Consider the following 20,205-nt stretch of genomic DNA (forward strand, 5'->3'; position numbering starts at 1 on the left):
ACTACTCCTGCCAAACGTGTAAGAAAATTATCAACACCATCACGTAGAGGTCATTATCAGTTGTGAGAAGACGCTATATATATAAATATATATATATATATATATATCATGTATGTGCGTCTATGCATGATGACATACATGACGAGGATTAGTATTACTACTCCTGCCAAACGTGTAAGAAAATTATCAACACAATCATGTAGAGGTCATTATCAGTTGTGAGAAGACGCTATATATATATATAATGTATGTGCGTCTATGATGACATACATGACGGGGATTAATATTCCACTGGCCTCACGATCTCATTCAAGAGCATAATCTCCACAAAAGTAAAAAAAATTTGATAATCAAAGATATTATACTTGCATTATGTCTTTTACGAAAAAAAAGGGAAAGAAAAAAAAAACCAGAGATAAGCCTACAACGTTTTATATACCGTACAATGATGCAGTTTTGGTTGGGAAGATTAACTTTGAGGTAGTTTAGCCATAATATATCTAGCTAGCTACATGATGGAGCAGGAATTTGGGTTCTCATCACTGAACATAATGGTGTACTTGTCATCGAAGGTGGTCTCGTTAATGGTGGCAGTGTTGGGAATCTTCCTGACCATATTAGGAGGAGCCTTCTTGTCGTAAGCCTGAGATACATATGGATGAGCCACCAGTGTATATGGAACATATGGCCATAGCTCCACCTTTTTCTTCGTTGACTTTGCTGCTTCCAACACCTTCTTTGCCTCCATATATCCCGTCGCCGTCACCTTCTGCTGTTTCATGTCCACTTCCACAGATTTTACCCCTGCCAATAAACGAGCACGACAAATTATCAAGAACAAGCTCTTAGCTAGAAATTATGAAAATTTATATGCAGATCATGATGAGATGAATATATACATAAATTATAATAGAAAAATTGAATATACGTATACCTTTTACACCAGAGACAACTTTCTTGACCTTCTGCACACACCCTTCACAGTCCATCCTGACTTTGAGCGCCACTGTTTGGATTTGCTTCTTCTTCTTCGTGCCCTTTCTGGCACTTCTTAGCAGGTCGGACAAGTATTCCAAAGTGCCTTCAACTCCCATTTTCTGGTTTCTTCTTGATCAAACCTGCAAGCACTTTAATTATATCAGGCCAGGGTTTTTACTGTGTCTTGGACAAGCGTCAGAACTGCAAAAGGTTAAAGAGATAAGAGGCTAGCCTGCAGAAATCTAGGTGATCAGGGAGACAAAATATAAGAAACAAAGCAATTAATAGAGGAGAAGGAATAGTTTAAAGTTTAAACAGTTGACATGCAGTCATGGCTTGCTTGTTGCTTGTCCAAACCTAATTCTTTGTTTGAATGGCCAGGAACCAAATGAAGGAGACGAGCGGACAGGGCTGCTCCAGTACTACTCATGGGTCTTAATGGCTTGAATAATATAGATTTATAGCAACTGTCCCGGCCAACAGGTTTTTCCATAAAAAAATATATACAATCTATACGCTTGAAAAATAAAATAATTGAGGAGAAACTTTCAAATATATACAGTTCTGATCACTTGAGGATTCCATTCTTACCTCCTAATTAAGAGGAAAAATATTCAAAAATTTTCTCTGTAATTCCTTTAGCCTTAAGCTTTGTTAGAAATACTCCGTGCTGCTCCCTGTCCTTATATAGGCATTTAATGATAATGTCCCAAAAAGTGTTCAGTAGCATGTTCCTGTCTCTTCATTTTAGCGCTGATTTGGATTCAGAAAAAAGATAATTTTAGATAAAAATTAAATAAAATAATAATATTATTATTTTTTTTATATTTAAAAATTTTAAATTATTTATTATATTTTATATAAAAATTTTAAAAAAATGTAATGAGAAAATGAAATGAAATAAAATGTTTTCCGAATGCAAATATATAGTATCATCTCGTGCCAAATTTGAGATGTTTTGACCATTTTACTTTGTATTAATAAGTAAAATATTTAAAATATCTCATATTTTACATTCAAATATTGATGGTATTTAGTAAAATTAATTAGTTTTGCCTTAACGATCGAGTGCAGATTTATTATGCTAGCTTAGATGAAGTGTTTAATGCTTTATGCATGCGAAAGATGAAAGTAAACACGATGACTTCAATTAAAGTCTGCTGGAAGTAGAGTTCTTTCAAGTATTTGTTCGAATTTGATGATTTTAAGTGGAAGAGAAATAGCTGTACGGATTGAACCTATAAAATTACACTTCATATATATTTTTATTATTTTTAAAAATTTTATGTGCAGTCACTTTTATATTTTTTTAGAATGACTGTATATAATAAAAGTCTATTTTTTTATCCCTTAAAATCTTTAAATTCAAATAAAAATGTTAAACATCTTTTCTATTTTATTAAGAGTAATGCAGTTGTAGAATGCGTAAACGTTGTGCAGTCACTTTAAAAAATAGTTAAATTTATTATTAAAAAATTAATTTATTTTTATATAAATTTTATATTTATTCTTTTTTTTTTAAGTGATTACGGTATTTGTATAACCAAGATTACAACGATTTTTTTAATTAGTGCTCACTATAAAAAAGAATTAATAATTTTTAATGAAAATAAATTTATTTTAATAAAAATTAACTCATTACAAATAAATGATTGTCTTGCTGCGGAAATCGCTGATGATAAAAAATAATGAGAAAATAGAACAACTAAATTTATGGTTAAATGAATAATTGTGGGGCCGACATGGATATATATTTATATATATGGATGGTTTTATCGGCCTCCACGTATCTAGTGATCCACGTGACACGTGGTTAGGAAATTCATCAATGGCTAAAGCGTAGGCACGTGCCGAAAAAAACTAGAATGAAGTCTCCAGGCTGTCGAAAAAGTTGTTCAACAGGGATTGTCCACTTTTGGACTGTATGTATGATTGGGAGTATGATTATATTTACCAAATAAATAAAAATAAGGAATTATTGAGCCGTGGGACAGTAGGGCAAAAACTAATAATAAACAAAAGCCACGAATTAAGATTGAAAAAATCTTCATAACCTCCCAATAATCTATATTCTACATTTTTTTTAATTTTTATTATTTTATCTTTTATCAAATATTTAATATATAAATAATAAATAAAAGAATTAAATTAATTTAAAAAGAATAAATTCAAAAAAAAATATTAAAAAATTAAAAAAAAAGTAGAGTGTAAAGTGTTGGGAGATTGTGTAGCATTCCTCATTAAAAAATAAAAATTTTATTTATTATGTTTATATCACAATTTATATATAATTTTTTATTAAATATATATTATATGAATAATAAATAAAATAATTTAATTATTTAATAAAATAAAATAAAATATATGTAGTGTATGGTATAGAATGATATATAACAAAATCCTTAAAAAAATAGCTATTTAATTTCTTCATTAACATAAAAATATAGATATTTTAAACTTTTTTTAAATATAATACGTCCTATTAATAGTGGTATGTTATTATTAATATAGCAACTTAAAAAACGATTCATGAAAATAAAGATGCGATAATTTTCATCAACAATATCAAAATAATTTTATCACACTGTTTGATTTCGTAGGCGATCTCAAAAACAACAATTTGATTGCCAAATGCAGGGTTACACCCATACAAAAATTTTATGTGTAATTACAACTTTTACGTACTCTTTTATCTATTCTATTGAAGTTTGATGTGATTAGTTATATATTAAAAAAAAATTGATCCAATTAATCATATTAGTGGAATATACATAGAATACGTAAAAGTAACTGTATATATCATTACTAAAAAATCAACTTTTGGAAAATAAATTTGAAGTCTCCTAGTTGATCATAGCTCTTCCCGTTTGATGCAAAAAATAAATTAATATTCTAAAAGTCTTTTTTTGAATTCTAGAGTTTAGGTTTAGAGACATATATAGACATTTTTTTGTCAATTATTTACTATTTTTAAACATTTAATACCATTGTTATGGACGTGTTTCACACCACCGATGCATGATCACCTACAACTAAAAAGTAAAACGACTAGTGGGTTCATGGAAACTCTTCTAATGCCTAAGTCATTGATCATGGTAAAAGAGCTTTTTTGAATACCAATGAATCAAATGATCTTTACATATCTAGATTTTCCATATATGTAGTGCTCATTGGTAATTAGCTGCTATGCTACCATGTGAGGGCAAGTTTATCCGCTATTCAAAATTCAAAATTGGAAATAAGGGTCTCATCTGATATTCAAATAATAATCGCCCTCATCTAACAAATTCTTAAATGGTTATCTTATAATTATCTGGAGAGGCTTGGTGCTTGGGGGATGGGTCATGCCTTTAGAGGGTCGTGGCCCAGGAGCCCGATTGGAGCCATAATATGATGACTCAACTCTTATTATTGTTATGTGTTATTGAGCCCTCTTAAACCATAACTAATATATATATATATATATATATATATGTATATATATATATTTAAGTTTTGTTATATACAAGTGAATTCGCATTATGATCTACGTATTAATACTGATGTATTCATATTCAAAATTCAAATTGACACTATTTTCAATAAAATCTACTTTCTGATCAATCAAATTGGATATGTATTGCATATATTGGTGCGCATAATCACTTACAACTAGATTTTTTCAAAACATTTATACTATCAATAAACCTATGACAAACATTATAGGTAATGATAGAGCCAAATTAGACCTTGCTTCAATGCTATAAGTCTAGATTATATCATTGTCTTCTTCCTTATAACCTGTGATCTTCTCTCTCTCATTTTGCATTCCACAGATTCTGTACGAAATTAACAAATTAACCCAAAATCGTGCAGATCCTCCCTTCCATTACACAATTTTGTCCATCCTATCTTCTTATTTTAAGCTAAAAATTAAATAATTAAAAAGAATAAAAAAAATTAATATTTATAATCATAAAATACGTAAATTCAATGCACTTCTTTTTAAAAAATAAATAAATATAAAATTTATATAAAAAAATTAATTTATTAATAATAAACTTTATTATTTTTAAAATAATTATATAATATTTATATAATTCATAACTATATTTAACATTCTAAAAAACTAATAATAATAATGAGCCAGTTGGTTTGGTCGGTCACGTGGCTCTTGCTTGTGTAGGGAGTTTTTATCTCATTAACTTCGAACAAAAAATTATTAAAAAGAAGAAGAATGGATGAGATGGGAATAGATTATAGAATACTTCGAGTAATATGTGGAAGATGGAAGACCGCGTGACGGTGAACACTGACTTGATGTGCCATTAAAAAAAAAAAAAAAATACTATTGTATCTTCAGGAACAGGAGGTATCGTCAATGTGATTACTACATTTAAACTACCTGATTTGTATGTAAAGCTGTATAGTACGAGTCATTAATGCCGTGGTGTTTAAGGCATTACTTGGTGCTGGTGTACCCAATTGTTAATAGAAAAAATTTAATTGCAATCATCATTATGTATTAATAAATATATTAATTTATTATAATTAGTTAAAAAATAAATTTTTTTAAAATTAATATTAATTTAAATTTTAAATATAAAAAAATTAATATTAATATACAGATAAATACACAACTTTACTTATACATAATAAAATTCTTGTTAAAAGGAAAATTTTTTTTAGGAATTTTCTTTTAATTTTTTTCATTCATTTTTTTATATTATTAAATATTTTTTAAAGAATAAAAAATTCACAACATCACTAATAAACACTTCTTTAATCACTAAATAAATAAATAAAAAAAGATATTCGAGGCACAAAGCATTTCTATTATACATATATTACATTATCATAATTAATTCATTCACTTCCCGTTGTATTAAGGTGACATGCACATACAATATCTATCAATATTCTTCAAATTTATAATTTCAAAAAATAAAAAATATGATATAATAGTTGATAACATCAACATTTAAGTGAAATGAAAGAAAAGGTATTCATTGATTATATAGCACTATAAGAAAACTGTTTAATTATGGTCAGTTATTTCTTATAAAAATAATTATTTTTTGTCAAAATAAATTTATTTTAATTATAAATTGTCATTCTCATCGTATATAATCTATTACAAATGATTCTTTTTATACATACCTAATACAACACATTGATCATGCTTGATAAAGGTATCTGTAATGTTAAAATCACAAGAATCTTTTAAGGGTTAATTACAAAATCAGTACTTGAGTTTTCACACTATTTTTACAACTCAAGACCTTAATTCTTAACTTTCTCAAAACTGATATGTGAATTTCAAAATGCTTGCAATTAAGCACTTCCGTCAATTTTCCTTTGGGAAAACTAATGAGGAGGTCATGTGTTGGTCTTTGATTGGCTAAAATGTAGCGTCAATATCTACACCAGGCAATCAAATGTTGATACGTACCTTCCGTTAAGTTTCTAACCGGAGATTGACGGATGTATCTAATTGCAAATTTCTTAAAATTCATTTATTAAATTTGCTAAAGTGAAAAATTGAGTTCTCAAATAGCAAAAAAGTAAAAACTCAAATACGTTTTTTGCAATTAACCTAATTTCTGTACAATTAATTGATTCATCAATCGAGAAAGTGGAGGATATTGTTAAATTTAGTGGGGTTTAGAAAAAAGAAGACGGTGCTACTATCACTTTTTTATTGGATTTTTTAGATTTTTTTTTTTTAGATTCATTACAAATTTTAAAAAATAAATCGAATTATAAATTTATTAAAAAATATTTACTTAATTATTAAATTAAAAAAAATAATGGGTGGCCAACATCGATGGCCACCATTGTGGACTCCAAGTACCAAGCAATTAATTCCCTATAATATATGAAACGTTGAAGGCACCGTCAACAGTACTATCTTTTGGCAATATGCATGCGGGCGGTGCCTTTAAGGTAGACATGTGTCATGTATCGATCTATCGCCATCATCACTACTTACCAATCTACCACTGACATCGCCATATCAAGTTTCTCAACTTTCTCAGGGACCCCATGCATGCAAGATGGATCCAACCTCATGGTCATCAGGAGACATAATATCTTTATTTATGTCATTGGCCAACTAATGCGGAATGAAAAAAAAATCAAAACAAGCTGTTTAATGATCGTCAGACTAATTAAGAATCAAAATCTTTCATTTGATACATATTAGGATCAAAAACTGAAATCATGATAGACATGTTTGATGATCATATTAATTAATTAAGCAGATAATTAGGGCAATTAACTAGTAATTGATCAATGGCTCTGACTCAACAAGAAGTCATGTCAGCTCGAATGCTGTTTTCCTCATTAGCATATATGCTTTTAATAGGCATGTAGAGGGGTGGCAATATGTTGAGGGAAGGAGGCCCCCCCGCTCGGGCCACTGCTAAAAAAAGGCAACATTTTATATATGAAAGTGTTGGGCACTCAAATTATTGTTCACCAAAGAACAAAGACAGTAGGGAACACAGGAAGCTACTCCCAATACATGAAAAAGACTAGGGAGCAATGCATACGGAGGAGTGTACATTGCATCTTTACTTTATATCTATATCAAATCTGTTTTATATATGATGCAACAAGCTGCATGCATGCATGTGATCCATCGGTGGATTGTGTTTTTCAGAGTTTTCAATCTGATTGAATGGATGATTTCCGATTTCCGATTCCATATTATATGCAGGATGATTAATTTTGAACAGATAAAAGCGCATATAGCTAGATTCCTCAACATTTGCGTTAGCGACATATGCTATAGACTCATTATTTAATGTAGGGCCTATGTGTGATATATATTAATGTTTTGAAATCGACCTAAATTTCGAACAAATAATTCTAAAAATCATCATCTAGGCTGTGTTTGGATGCTAAGGTAATCTTAGATGATTTTGATTGATCTGTTAATAGTAGTGTTTTATAGATCACATTCATTACTTTTTCACTTCAAGGTTATATTTAGACGCAGAGCTGATTTCAGATGATATGTGAATAATAATAAACTGTTTGTAAATAATAGTGAAATAATTTAAGACTACTTTATTTATCAAATAAAATTTGAATATATATATACAAAATAAATTGAGATGAATTTCACTTTTTATGATAAGTTTAAAAAGTAATGAATCAGCTTAATTTAGAGTACTCCATTTTCTATAGTGATCCTAACTTTAGAGAAAGACAAGGCAAAATTATTGTCACAATATGAAAACCAATGGTGCATATACATATCACCACCTAACTTGTTAACTATAATATGATTAATTATTGGAATTAGGTTCATAATGTTGAAGTGATTGTGACAAAATATTTAAGAGACCGTTTCAATAAAAAACAATAATTAGTCTGCAATGATTTTGACCACTACGTACACATGATGATCGAGCTTATCCTGTAATTAGTCTGCAAGGAATTAACCTTCATCGTCAAGCCAATAATTAGTGTAATAAAATAAAAAGGAGAAAACTTACTATAAGGTACTACGGTTCTGCATGCATTCATGTACCCTTTTTTTTTTCTTCTGTCGAGAAAGAAATAAGAATTAAGAAAGAGAAAAGAAATATATAATTTTATGTTCGAGAAATGCTTTATCGAGATAAAAATAAATTTATAAATTAATATAATTAGATATTTTATATTAAATTATAAAATTATTTTTATTTTAAAATAAGTCTAACATATTATATCAATTCATATTAATTTATAAATTTATTTTTATGAAATCATATCATTTTATGTTTTGATAGATAACACAAAATCTTTAGCCTTTAGTGACATGAATTTCAAAATAGTGGACTTTTGGTTAGTTTCTAAAACATAATAATAAGATTAAGAGTAATGCTAATCATCATCTAAATTTTTATCATCTCATGATATAACATTAGATGATTAGACAATATTTATTATATTTTATTTATAAACTTATCATCTGTTGAATTTTTTACTCCTTTAGTTAATCCCACATGGATAGAAAATGAAGAAGGATTAAAGCCCAATGCCTATAAAATGAGGTTTAGCATCCTTGTTAAAAGCATACCAATCATATGCTTAGTTAGTAACTTTTGACTTTAGTTAAATTCACCTGTTATCCATTTTTGTAAAATTGAAAAAGTTGTGAAGTTAAAATTTTACTAGTGGGGAAAGTTTTGTGGGTGCGTTTGGGATAAGGAGAAAAATTGTTTGATTATAACAATTTTTCACATAATAGATTTTATTCTTTGGGTCTAATGGTTTTTCACTTATTTTAAAAGTTTTCTACATAAAATCTTGTATTATTATTATTTCTATTTTTTTTCTTTATATTCTTGCAAATGGTATATCCTAGGGGGTAAATTTGAGATGTCCAAATTCTCAATATTATACAATACTATATCATAAGAAGATGATAAGATGATGAGAAAATAGACGATGAATAATTTTTATTTTTTATTTTTTTATAATTAATATTCAAAGGTTCGTACGAGGCAGCAGTACTCATGGAGGTGGAAAGGCACCTACTAATATTCCTTGAAAAATGGCACCCTATAATTAAGATGTTCAATACATCTTAGCTTGGAACTACGTCTACCTGCCTTCCCATGCACTTTAGAATCTCTTATCCTTTTGAACTTTATAATAAAACATTTCAAATTCCATATTTATTTTGACCCAAAACCCTGCCCCGGCCCCTAGCTATTTACTCCCATAATTCTAATAGAAAGCACGAACCGATCCACCTCGATCTTTAAGAAAAATAGGTTGTCGAACTTGAATCTCGATCACTAGATTTGCATGCTAGCTATATATATAGGATGTATATGTATATATATAACTAAGTGTTACTGAAATATTTCAACAACCTTTTCACCTTTTCATAATAATTTAAGCATGGGGACGTAGATTGAGCTATGTTTTAAATAATTCAATTTGTTTTGACAATGAGGAGTGACGGCCTATTTATAGTGTAACAATCCCTGTGTAATAAAGGAAATGTAATTGATATCTAAATACAAAATATTCTTACAAACTGCTAGAAGGTCTTAAATAAAATTCAAGGGCTAGATATTCTTCCAGATTTTTCGTTTGAATTTTTCTTATTCTTTTTTATATTGATTTTTTGTTTGAATTGGAAGGTCAAATTTGTATAGAAGGTACATAGTATCAAATATCCAAACAGGGTCTATGCTATCTTAATACTCGCATTAATAAATTCTATATAGTAATATATCATACTATCATCTCATTTTTATCTTATTATATAAAATGTGATATATTTATTATTATTGAATGATTATTTATTAAATAATAATAATAAATATATCCTATCAATCAGATAAAAATAAGATGAGGATATATAATCATGTATATTTCTTGATGTAATAAAAAATAAATAAAAACACAGACCTAGTTAACTATTAGAAAACAGACCAATAGCGTGATTGGGCTTATGTCTCGGCCCGTCTAAAATGGAACATGAAGTCCATACATACGGTAATAGCATCATGGGCTGATCCATATTCTATTAAAAACCCTAGACTTGTAGCCCTACTTCACCTGCTCTGTCCACAACATTCGCCCCCGCTCTTCGTCGCAGACGCCGACCGCACTTTGGTTCCTTTGTGTTTGAGCACCTACAGCAGAAAATGGTGACGGCGAAGAAGACGGTAACTCCATACTTATACTGGAAACGATGATGTTTTTGTCTTGATTTGGCTTTAGGATTTTAGCTAAAGATTTTGTACAATAATGCAGAAGAAGACCCATGAGAGCATAAACAACAGGCTCGCCCTCGTTATGAAGAGCGGAAAATACACTCTCGGTCACAAAACCGTCCTTCGCTCTCTCCGCAGCTCCAAAGGTTCTTTCTTTATAAAGTTTCTCGATGTGTATAATGGGGTCGATTGCCTTCCTTTTTTTTCATTAAATATATATTATATATATATATATATATTTTATAATTTGTTGGGTGTGGAAATACAGGGAAGTTGATCATCCTCTCCAACAATTGCCCCCCGCTGCGCAAGTCCGAGATTGAATACTACGCGATGCTTGCTAAGGTTGGCGTCCACCATTACAATGGAAGTAAGTGTTAGACCATTTCGTTCAACTTTTTCCCTTTGTGCGTTCTGTGTCTTTTGGGTGTTGGATTTTGTTAAGTTTCTGTTAGAATGGTTGCAAAATCGTGGTCATTGTTATTGGAAGTAGATGACTGTGTGCTTGTGATGATGCCCTTTTTGGCCTTCCCTAGAGTCCACCTGGAATGGGTCTTGTCTGAGGTTTAGAGTGTTTTAGCTTACATGGTTTTGCAATTGCACCAGAATGGACATAACTTTGCCACTCCTATCGAACTGCTAACTAGTATAACTAGAGTAAGTTGACTAATCTCTGTGTGTTGCTTTAGAAGTGATTCATGCTGGGTTTTAAACAATTCTATAATGATTGTTCGTCTCCTTTTATTGAAATGTGTTTGCACTCAGTTTAAAAAGAATCATGCTATATAGAAAAACCAGTTCTAAATTGGTTATAGCATTAAAAAAGGACTACACTTATGGTGCAATGCTTGTTGATAGTTGGAAACCCTTATTGGAAGTATGTTGGAGGCAAAAATTAAGGGACTCATGGCTACTAGAGGTGCAAACTGTAGATTTCTTTCATCGAGAGATTACTTTGAATAAAATGAAATATTCTCATCGACTCCTTAATTGTTGGTGGTGTAGTATTTACCGATCCTTCTGTTATTAGTTCGTTGAACAAATCAGTTAGAGGCATAAGTTGGAGCAACTTTCTTTTGTCTCACTTGTGGACGTGGAGGCCCTTTGGTTGGAAAGATCCCTTGAGGAAACCAGGGTTTTGAAGGTGGTGAAAGCTTTAACTAGTGATAAGGCACTAGATCTTGATGGTTACTCATTGGATTTATTTTTTTCGAGTATATTGGGATGGGGTGAAAGAAGCTAGCAAGAGTATTTTCCACGAGTTTCATAGGAAGGCAAATTTGTAAGAAGCCTTATTGCTACATTTGTTGCCCTTATTCTTAAGAAGCCAGGGGTGGTGGTGGTTGACATCAAGGACTTTCAACCTATTAGCCTTGTGGGTGGTGTTCATGTGATCATTGCGAAAGTCCTCACAATTGGTTAATATTGGTTTTCGAAATAATGTTTTAGATTATGTTCCATTCCGGTCGGAACTTGCAGTATTGGCATAGTAATGGGTACACTTTTCCTCCATATTCTAATCTCAAGGGGTTGGCCCAAGTGGTGAAGGCTTGGTCTTGGGGTATCACTCCCTTCAAGGTCCAAGGTTCAACACTTCTTGGGTGCAAACAATTCTTTGGAACCACACAACTTCTGGTGAAAAGTTAACAATTTAACTAGTTCTGTGTAGGGAAACTTCTAAGGGTGCAGTGTATGGGACCGGGGTTTACTCTGCAATGGTGGGTCCGAAGGGCTTTGCCTTGGAGAGGTTCCCCAACATTTAAAAAAAAAAAAAAAAAAAATTACCTCCATATTCTATTTTGCTTTAAATTTCAGTCCGTTGCAGTCATTCTAGTATGTTCTGGTCATTTTGGATGGAATTCGTGTTCCTGCCTTAAATGTGATGAACTTTGATTGAATTCTAGTGACTATGTGGTAATTTTGCTTCAGGGATATTACTCATAAAAAAAATGCTTCAGGGCTCTTTATTATGTTATTTGCATACATGTTTGTTTTGTAATTTCAATGCAAAGACTTATCAAAAAAAAAATTTCAATGCAAACCTTTTCAGATTTGACTTTACTGCCCCCCATTGATCTTTCATCTCAAATATGCTACTTTACTCTGTTAGTCTCTTCCTTTCAAATATAAGAAAATGTTTCTTTATTTTGAATTGTCTCTCTTTTGTTTTCAATGCATGTTAGGTCTGTTTTGAGTCTCTCATACTTGGGCCTCATTTGTTTTAACAACCATTCTCATCTTATTTTCTCATCTCATCTAATTATTACAATTTTTTCAAACGCTCACCCAAAATAAAATAAACAATTCAACTTTTTCAATCCCAAAATAAAAATAATATTAAAAAAATATATTCTAACAATATTTTATTTAACTTTCAATTTTTTATTTCAACTCATTTCATTTTATCTCATCTTATCTGCAAAAACAAATGAGGCCTTATTTTTTTTTTTTTTTGGTAAGTCTTTGGTTGTAACACTCCAATAGAAGTCCCAAATCACATGGCTTATACTTTAAACATACTAGTCAATGATACAATTAAAACTCCGTTGGAACCTTATAAAGAGCAATAATTTCTCATTCTCAAGCAATATGAGATCACATGCACCACCTACTGTTATCTTTATCATATAGGGTATCACAATCTTCTCCCCTTAAATTCTTGATGTCCTCGTCGGGTCAATCCTTTGTAAGTGGCACAGCTCAAGTCCCACATTTCTGGTTAGGATAGACTCTGATACTATTTGTAATGTTCCAATAGAAGGCCCAAACCACATGGCTTATACTCTAAAAAGACTAGTCAATGATACAATTGAAGCTCAGTTGGAACCTTATAAAGAGCAAGAATTTCTTATTCCCAAGCAATATGAGATCCCATACACCACCTACAGTTATTCTTATCATATGGGGTATCACAATGTCATGAGGTGTCACAATTTACCCTCCCTAAATTCTTAACGTCCTTGTCGGGCCAATCCGTCTTAGGGGGCACGGCTCAAATTCCACATTTCTAGTTAGGATAGGCTATTATACCATTTGTAACACTTCAATGGAAAACCTAAACCACATGACCTATACTCCAAAAAGACTAATCAATGATACAATTAAAACCTCGTTGGAATCTTATAAAGAGCAAGAACTTCTACTTCTCAAGTAATATGAGATCCCATACACTATATACCGTTATCTTTATTATATGGGATATCACACTGGTACTATACTTTTAACTCTGATAATTTTTAATTTCTTCTCTAGTCTTGGATCATTTTTTTATTTTTTTATTTTTTATTTATTGATATAGTTCTATACTTGAATCCCAAAATTGTGACGGCCAATTTTTGTCAAACTGTCTGCTGTTGCTTAAGAATTTATGCTTGTATCCTGCTTTAAAAAAGATCACAAGGGGTAATCGGTCTACTTTCAAGAGTCTTTGAGATCGCTTTTAGTTCTTGGCTAGTACAGGAGAAGAATTGCTTCATCTCTCAAGTATTTTTAACAAGAATTTTCCTTTGTTCCTTAGTTGTGCCTTTGTGCTTATCAATAAAGAGTTCTTATAAAATAAAAAGAAAAATTGCTGACAGTTTGAATAGTAGTAAAAAAGTAGTGAATAATAGTGAGATAGTCTGAGGTGATCTAGATCACCTCACTAACCAAACACAGATTGATTTTCACTTACATGGCAGAAAGTACTCTACCAATATTTCAATTCATTGCACAATTTGATAACATAATTAGCATATATGATTCATGGTACTTAAATTGCCTTTTTTCCATTGTGGCTTGTGTGTGCTTTCAGACAATGTTGATCTGGGAACTGCTTGTGGAAAATATTTTCGTGTGTCGTGCCTTAGCATTGTTGATCCAGGTATCTCAGATTTGTGTTTATCAATTGGTTGGATGTATAATAATAGTCTTCGTGACTGATTCGGGCAACTTCCTTACAACTCTTCTATCCTTTTGCTATGCTCCTCAGGTGATTCAGATATCATCAAGTCGCTACCTGGAGATCACTGATCAGAGATGTTTTCAACCCATTTACCTTTTTGGTAGAGTTCCCAACGTTTGCTGTTATTAAAATACACCATTGCAACTTCTATTATTCAAAGCTGTTGTGTTAACGAGCCTGCGGAGACCCTGACATTTTTGTTGAGATTTACATTCGAGATTCTATTCACGTTTAATTAATTATATTTCTCCCTCAGAATTCTTTTCCTTTCAAGAGGACTACGGGAATTAGAATCTACAACCTCACATTTTATTAAAAAGAGAAAAAAAAAACCAGATTTTATTTCTAAACTAGTTCAATGTTGCTACAACACGATGCTGAAAGAATGTTCCTCGAGTACTCGAGGTCTCTTGATGTAATGCTTAATTCTAAATTCCAACGAGGAAGACTGATTTGTTTCTTTGGATAAGTCTTCAATGTTCCATCTACTTATGCTAAAACCAAATTCTCCAAAGTTGTCGAGTTGAGTGTGAATCTTTTTCTTGCAACACATGTAACAAAAACGGCATCACATGTTTTATGGTCGTCATAATTATTTGTGCTGTTGAATGGAAATTCCCGAGAGGGATTAAGATGTTCTAATATCTTCCTTATGACCCTATAGTAATAATGCTAAGGTCGTTACTTTGATTCTTAAATTAGAAATTTCGAATTAAGATACAAATGAGACATCTTAATATTTCGAATTTATCTCATCTGTATCTGTAATATTGTCATCTTATCAGTAATGTCTGCTGGAATGATAAGATTGTTGCATGTTATTAAGGTATAGTACGCTGTATACTTATTCAAAAAAAAAAAAAGTACGCTGTATATGGTTCAAATACTCCAGATTTAAAGGAGTAATTTTAGAAATGGATAAAACATAATAATTTGTGTCGTTTCCCAGTCGTTTAAATATTCACCTTAATCCTCAAAACTACCTCAGATATAAGTAATATTGCGTGATACAAAAAAGAGACAGCGAAGAAGCTCGGAAACGACGACATTTTACACTCCTACGACAATCTATCTACCTGTCATAAAAGTAAAGAGAGGAGAATCTCTCTCTCTCTCTCTCTCTCATTTTGCGAGTTGTCCTCTTCGTATATATCCTCCTCTCACCCTCTCTTATAGTAACCAATATTGCACCAGATGACCAGAGACAGAGAAAGAACTAAGAAGCACCTGGAAGAAGAAGAAGATGATGATGATGATCCCATTCTTGTAAGTTTATCAATTAATTCTCCCCTGTATATCTCTTCTTTTTGACTGATAAACATACGTACATACGTTACCCAATTCCCACTTTATGATGATACTGAAAACCGACATATATATACATATATACACACATACATACATACGTATGTATGAGTGATCGTTTCAGATCGTTACTTTCGTATAGTGTTCGATCTACATTCTTTTTTTTTTCATGCATCTTAATTGAAACTAAAGGTTTTGTTTTGTTTTGTTTTTTTTTTTCTTTCTTTAATCTAATTATTGCTTTCGTTGTTTTTGGTGGTGTCTGACTGTCTTTTCGTTCTGGGTTCCTTTCTCTTTTACAAAATCATCATCAGCTCGTAAATTATAATCAAACTTGTTAATGGAATTCATTGATCTTAATTTTTCTGTTTTGCGTGTTCTGCGTTTCTGGATTCAGTTGATCATCGTGATCAGTATATATCGCTAGATCAGATTGAGAAGGGATGACTTTTTCAAGTTTCCATATATATATATATATATATATATATAATGACTTTGTTGAAAAAAGAAAAGATGATCATGTTGTCTGTTATGTGTGTTTCTGGCTTCCAGGTTTGCATGCCAGATCTGCACTCTTTACTGCCAAGCGTTTTAGACGTGCACACGCCTCCTTTTTCCTATTTTTCTGTGTAATTTGTTAATATAACTCTTAATATTTTTTCCTTCTAAATGCATGTTATCCAAAAATATCGTAAGTATATACATATAGTAACATATATAATAAAATTTAAAAAAAAAATTTGAAGAAGGAAATTGAAGAAAATGTTGCGTTTTATTTGTTGTATGGTGAATTTGATTTAAGAAATAAAACCTATATTTAAGTTATTAGTCAGTACTTTTTAAATTTTTTGTGGGAATAAAATTAAAGGAAGATCAGGGAAATTAACAGGCCATGCAGGACGTTCTTGATATACAGCAATTAGTCTAAAGTACTCCACTTCCTTTACTTCCATGAAGCGATCATTATTAGTTTATATATCTTATCAAAAATTTTATATAAAGTCACTTTTATGAACTTTTTGTATATATTTTAATAATATGAATAGTTGCATCACATTTTTTTAATAAAATAATTACTTCGATTAATCATATTAGTAGAGTGTCCAAAAAGTGTGCAATTAGAATTATAGTCATTAATCAGATAATCCTAAGGTGTTTGACTAGTGCATGTTGATCTCTTTGAACAGTAACCTTCACTTTTTTTCAAAATCAATGTCTGTTTATATTAAAATTATATCTAACATTATTGTTAATTATGTAAGCATTCCTAAGTACCATATAATGTGCTACAATTTACAACTGTTTAGGATTCATTGTATTGAATGTTACCTACACATGGTGCCATATATCAGCCCACGTGTACGACTTTCAAAAAAAATAAATTTTTATGATTAATTTATTGTAACGAAAAATATATTTTTGTTACTAATTTTGATTGTAAATAATTTTTTCTTTACAGTAAATTGATCACAAAAATCTATTTTTTTGTAGTGACAGTTCCAAGACAACTAAAAACTGAACGTGCAAATTAATTTAACACTAACGACCTGATTAGGAACGCAATTATTATTAATTATTCTTAAATTATTTTATTATTATTTATTATTATAAACAGATCATTTAAATATTATTGAAAATTGTCTGTGCGGTAGCTAAATTACTTTTTGTACGTTTCTATACATATGCCGTAATAAGATGTTGATTGATGTGATAAATTTAGATACATATGCCGTAATAAGATGTTGATTGATGCAATATATTAGATTAAATTTTAATTTAAAAAATGTATTTACAAGCTTATTTATTAATATCGCATCAAATATACTACTAATTATGTGGAAACTTATCCTATCAACAAGATCATAACGTAATGGATTCTGCAATAAGTAGCAAACTTGTAAATTGTAACTTACTAAAACTCTATCATTCAATTGGTTAACTCAGAGTTACTTAAAACGTCTTCCTTTTATGTGACTAAAATTAATGACAAAATCAAAGATAAAGAATAGTCATGTTAAGCTACAATAACTTTAGATTTCATAGAATTAATGAGTTCATCATGATTTCAATTATTTATTTTTAATCATATACATGTAATTTTTATTATTTTTCTTGCGAATTTTACGTACAGGTTAATATCAGAGAATAAATTCAGATTATCGATAGCTCATAAACCCAATCTTGAGAGTCCCCGAGATTAGCTGTCTCTGCTCTATCTTTTCCTACCTTCAATGCGACCAACCCCCTCTCTCTCTCTCTGGCTTTGATTTTGAAAGCTGAAACACCGTAATTACAGCCAGCCAGCCAGCCAGCCAGACTGCCAACACTGTTTCCACCCATGAACTTCTAGATATACACAAACAAACCATATATATCTTCCGTCTATATCTATATATATATAATATGCAGTCCCCACAAGCATCCCTCACCCACCATCTGGAACTAGAAGGGGGTCGTCTCGACTACCTGAAACTCTCCCCTCAAGAACACCAACTCAGATATAGCCCTACTGCCTTTAACATGTTCGACCCCACAGAGGCGGCGTCCTCTGTAATTGGGGACTACATTGGCACCGAGAGCTGCCTTGATCTCGAACATAACGTCAAGATGTTAATTGCGTTGAACAGTACAGGGGATGAGTCGGTGAACAAGACTGCGTCTAACCATGATCTTCAGGACGCTTATAGAAAGTACAGTCGCGGTAAACGAGATTGGAGGCTGGCGAGGGAGAAGAAAGAGTTCCCACCGCCGATACCATTGCTGGCTCGTACGGGGAATCTGCAGTCTCACATGCCATGGGTGCTGAGGAGACACTACACCAGTGACGGACGGTTGATTCTCACCGAGGAGAAGGTGAGGCACCACGAGTACTTCCGGGCACATAGGGCTAATGGGCGGCTCACGTTGCAGCTTGTACCCTTGGACAATGACGACGACGACGACGATGCTGGGATTAATCCGTCTGCTGATGATGATCAGGAAGATCAGCCACAGAGCGATATTTCTGATCATGAGGAAGATGAAAGGGCCATTCTTGATATTGACAACAACATTAACAATAATGGTGATATTGGTGGCGACGTGAGCCTCGGGGAGGCCGAGAATCATGAGAAGGAGATTGTTCTTCATCATCACGAGGATTGGAGGAGTAGTAGTTCTGTGATTAACAATGAACCGACGACGACAAATGGGAGTAGTGGAATGGGTAGTAGTGTTAACGGGGTATCAAAGTGCTTGAACTACAACAATATTGTGGGATCTGCAGGGTCGTCGTCGCCGTCACCGTCGTCAAGTATATTCGGTGTGCCAGTGACTGCAATCAGTACTGTTCAGAGCTAGCGTCCATACGCATATATATGCATGCACTATTACTCTTTTTTTTTTTTTTTTAATCTTTATGAATTATGCGGGAGTTGGTGAGTCGATCTGAGTCTTTTTGTACGGAGCAGTAGAGTTTTAGGTACTCTTTACTTTTTGCTCAATCTCATTGTCAAATCGTCGTTAATTTAGAGAGAGAGAGAGACCAGAGTCATCAGAGACATCACAGAGAGAGAGACAGAGAGTGTGCGTGTGTTCAAGGCAAGCTATTGTCTTGCATTAATGGATCTCAGTTGGCTTATATATACTTTCTTAGGGATGATTAGCAGGAGATTAATGACTATTTCTATATACCAAGTTTCATTGATTTTGTTTGGAGCTATCTTTTCATTTCTTTTAGAAAAAGAAAGAAAAATTGGCTTTACAAACTTTCAATTATATATGTTTATCGTGGAAGCAAACGACGTAGTATAGATTCGAATGTTTGGTGTTTATCAATAGACGACCAAATTATATATAGAAACTATCATTTTTATAATTCTTATTTCTTAACACATTTTTTCAATGAAATATTTTTACTTGTTGAATTTATTTGAATTTGATGGATTTCAATTCTATAAATAACAATATCATATCAAAGAGTTGTATAAAAGTTGTAAAATAATTATATAGCGGAATTATTGATATCCGTATATAGTATCCTACAATTGCGACACGCAAGTCGTGACGGTGATAGAGTTGGATAATAATATCATAATAAATAATTGTATTTATTACTTCTTAATGAAATTCATTTTATTATTGATATAAAAATTAGGGCCGAGCACTGATAATGTTGGAGTCAGAGTGCCCTATCTTCGACTCCGACTTTGTCAGAGGTTGAATCCAACCTCCGATTCCGATTTGCATAGCCTTTGATCCAATTTTAACTCCGATTTGTTGGAGAGGATTCGGATT

General features: G+C 31.6%; 3 protein-coding genes across 5 annotated transcripts; 2 read left to right on the forward strand and 1 right to left on the reverse strand.

Annotated features, from left to right (window-relative positions):
- Positions 1-216: 216 nt before the first annotated feature.
- LOC122312836 (heavy metal-associated isoprenylated plant protein 24-like) lies at positions 217-1,682 on the reverse strand. 3 transcript variants are annotated; one of them, XM_043127483.1, is made up of 3 exons: positions 1,570-1,682; positions 935-1,118; positions 217-804 (listed from the first exon to the last, which is right to left on the reverse strand). In XM_043127483.1, exons 2-3 carry the CDS (start codon positions 1,092-1,094, stop codon positions 509-511), a joined length of 456 nt encoding a protein of 151 aa, XP_042983417.1. In that variant the 5' UTR covers positions 1,095-1,118; positions 1,570-1,682; the 3' UTR covers positions 217-508. The 3 variants fall into 3 exon arrangements, with proteins under 3 accessions (XP_042983417.1, XP_042983416.1, XP_042983415.1); XM_043127482.1 differs by lacking the exon at positions 1,570-1,682 and adding an exon at positions 1,211-1,509; XM_043127481.1 differs by lacking the exon at positions 1,570-1,682 and adding an exon at positions 1,336-1,506.
- Positions 1,683-10,471: 8,789 nt separating this feature from the next.
- Positions 10,472-14,880, forward strand: LOC122314487 (60S ribosomal protein L30-like). The gene is made up of 5 exons (XM_043130111.1): positions 10,472-10,634; positions 10,723-10,828; positions 10,951-11,052; positions 14,476-14,544; positions 14,653-14,880. The coding sequence occupies exons 1-5, from the start codon at positions 10,614-10,616 to the stop codon at positions 14,691-14,693; spliced, it is 339 nt and encodes a 112-aa protein (XP_042986045.1). The 5' UTR covers positions 10,472-10,613; the 3' UTR covers positions 14,694-14,880.
- Positions 14,881-15,729: 849 nt separating this feature from the next.
- On the forward strand, positions 15,730-19,412 carry LOC122313055. Its single transcript, XM_043127766.1, has 2 exons — positions 15,730-15,891; positions 18,062-19,412. Exon 2 carries the CDS (start codon positions 18,334-18,336, stop codon positions 19,267-19,269), a length of 936 nt encoding a protein of 311 aa, XP_042983700.1. The 5' UTR covers positions 15,730-15,891; positions 18,062-18,333; the 3' UTR covers positions 19,270-19,412.
- Positions 19,413-20,205: the final 793 nt, after the last annotated feature.

The sequence above is a fragment of the Carya illinoinensis genome, chromosome 6 (genome assembly GCF_018687715.1).
Source record: "Carya illinoinensis cultivar Pawnee chromosome 6, C.illinoinensisPawnee_v1, whole genome shotgun sequence".
NCBI lineage: Eukaryota > Viridiplantae > Streptophyta > Magnoliopsida > Fagales > Juglandaceae > Carya > Carya illinoinensis.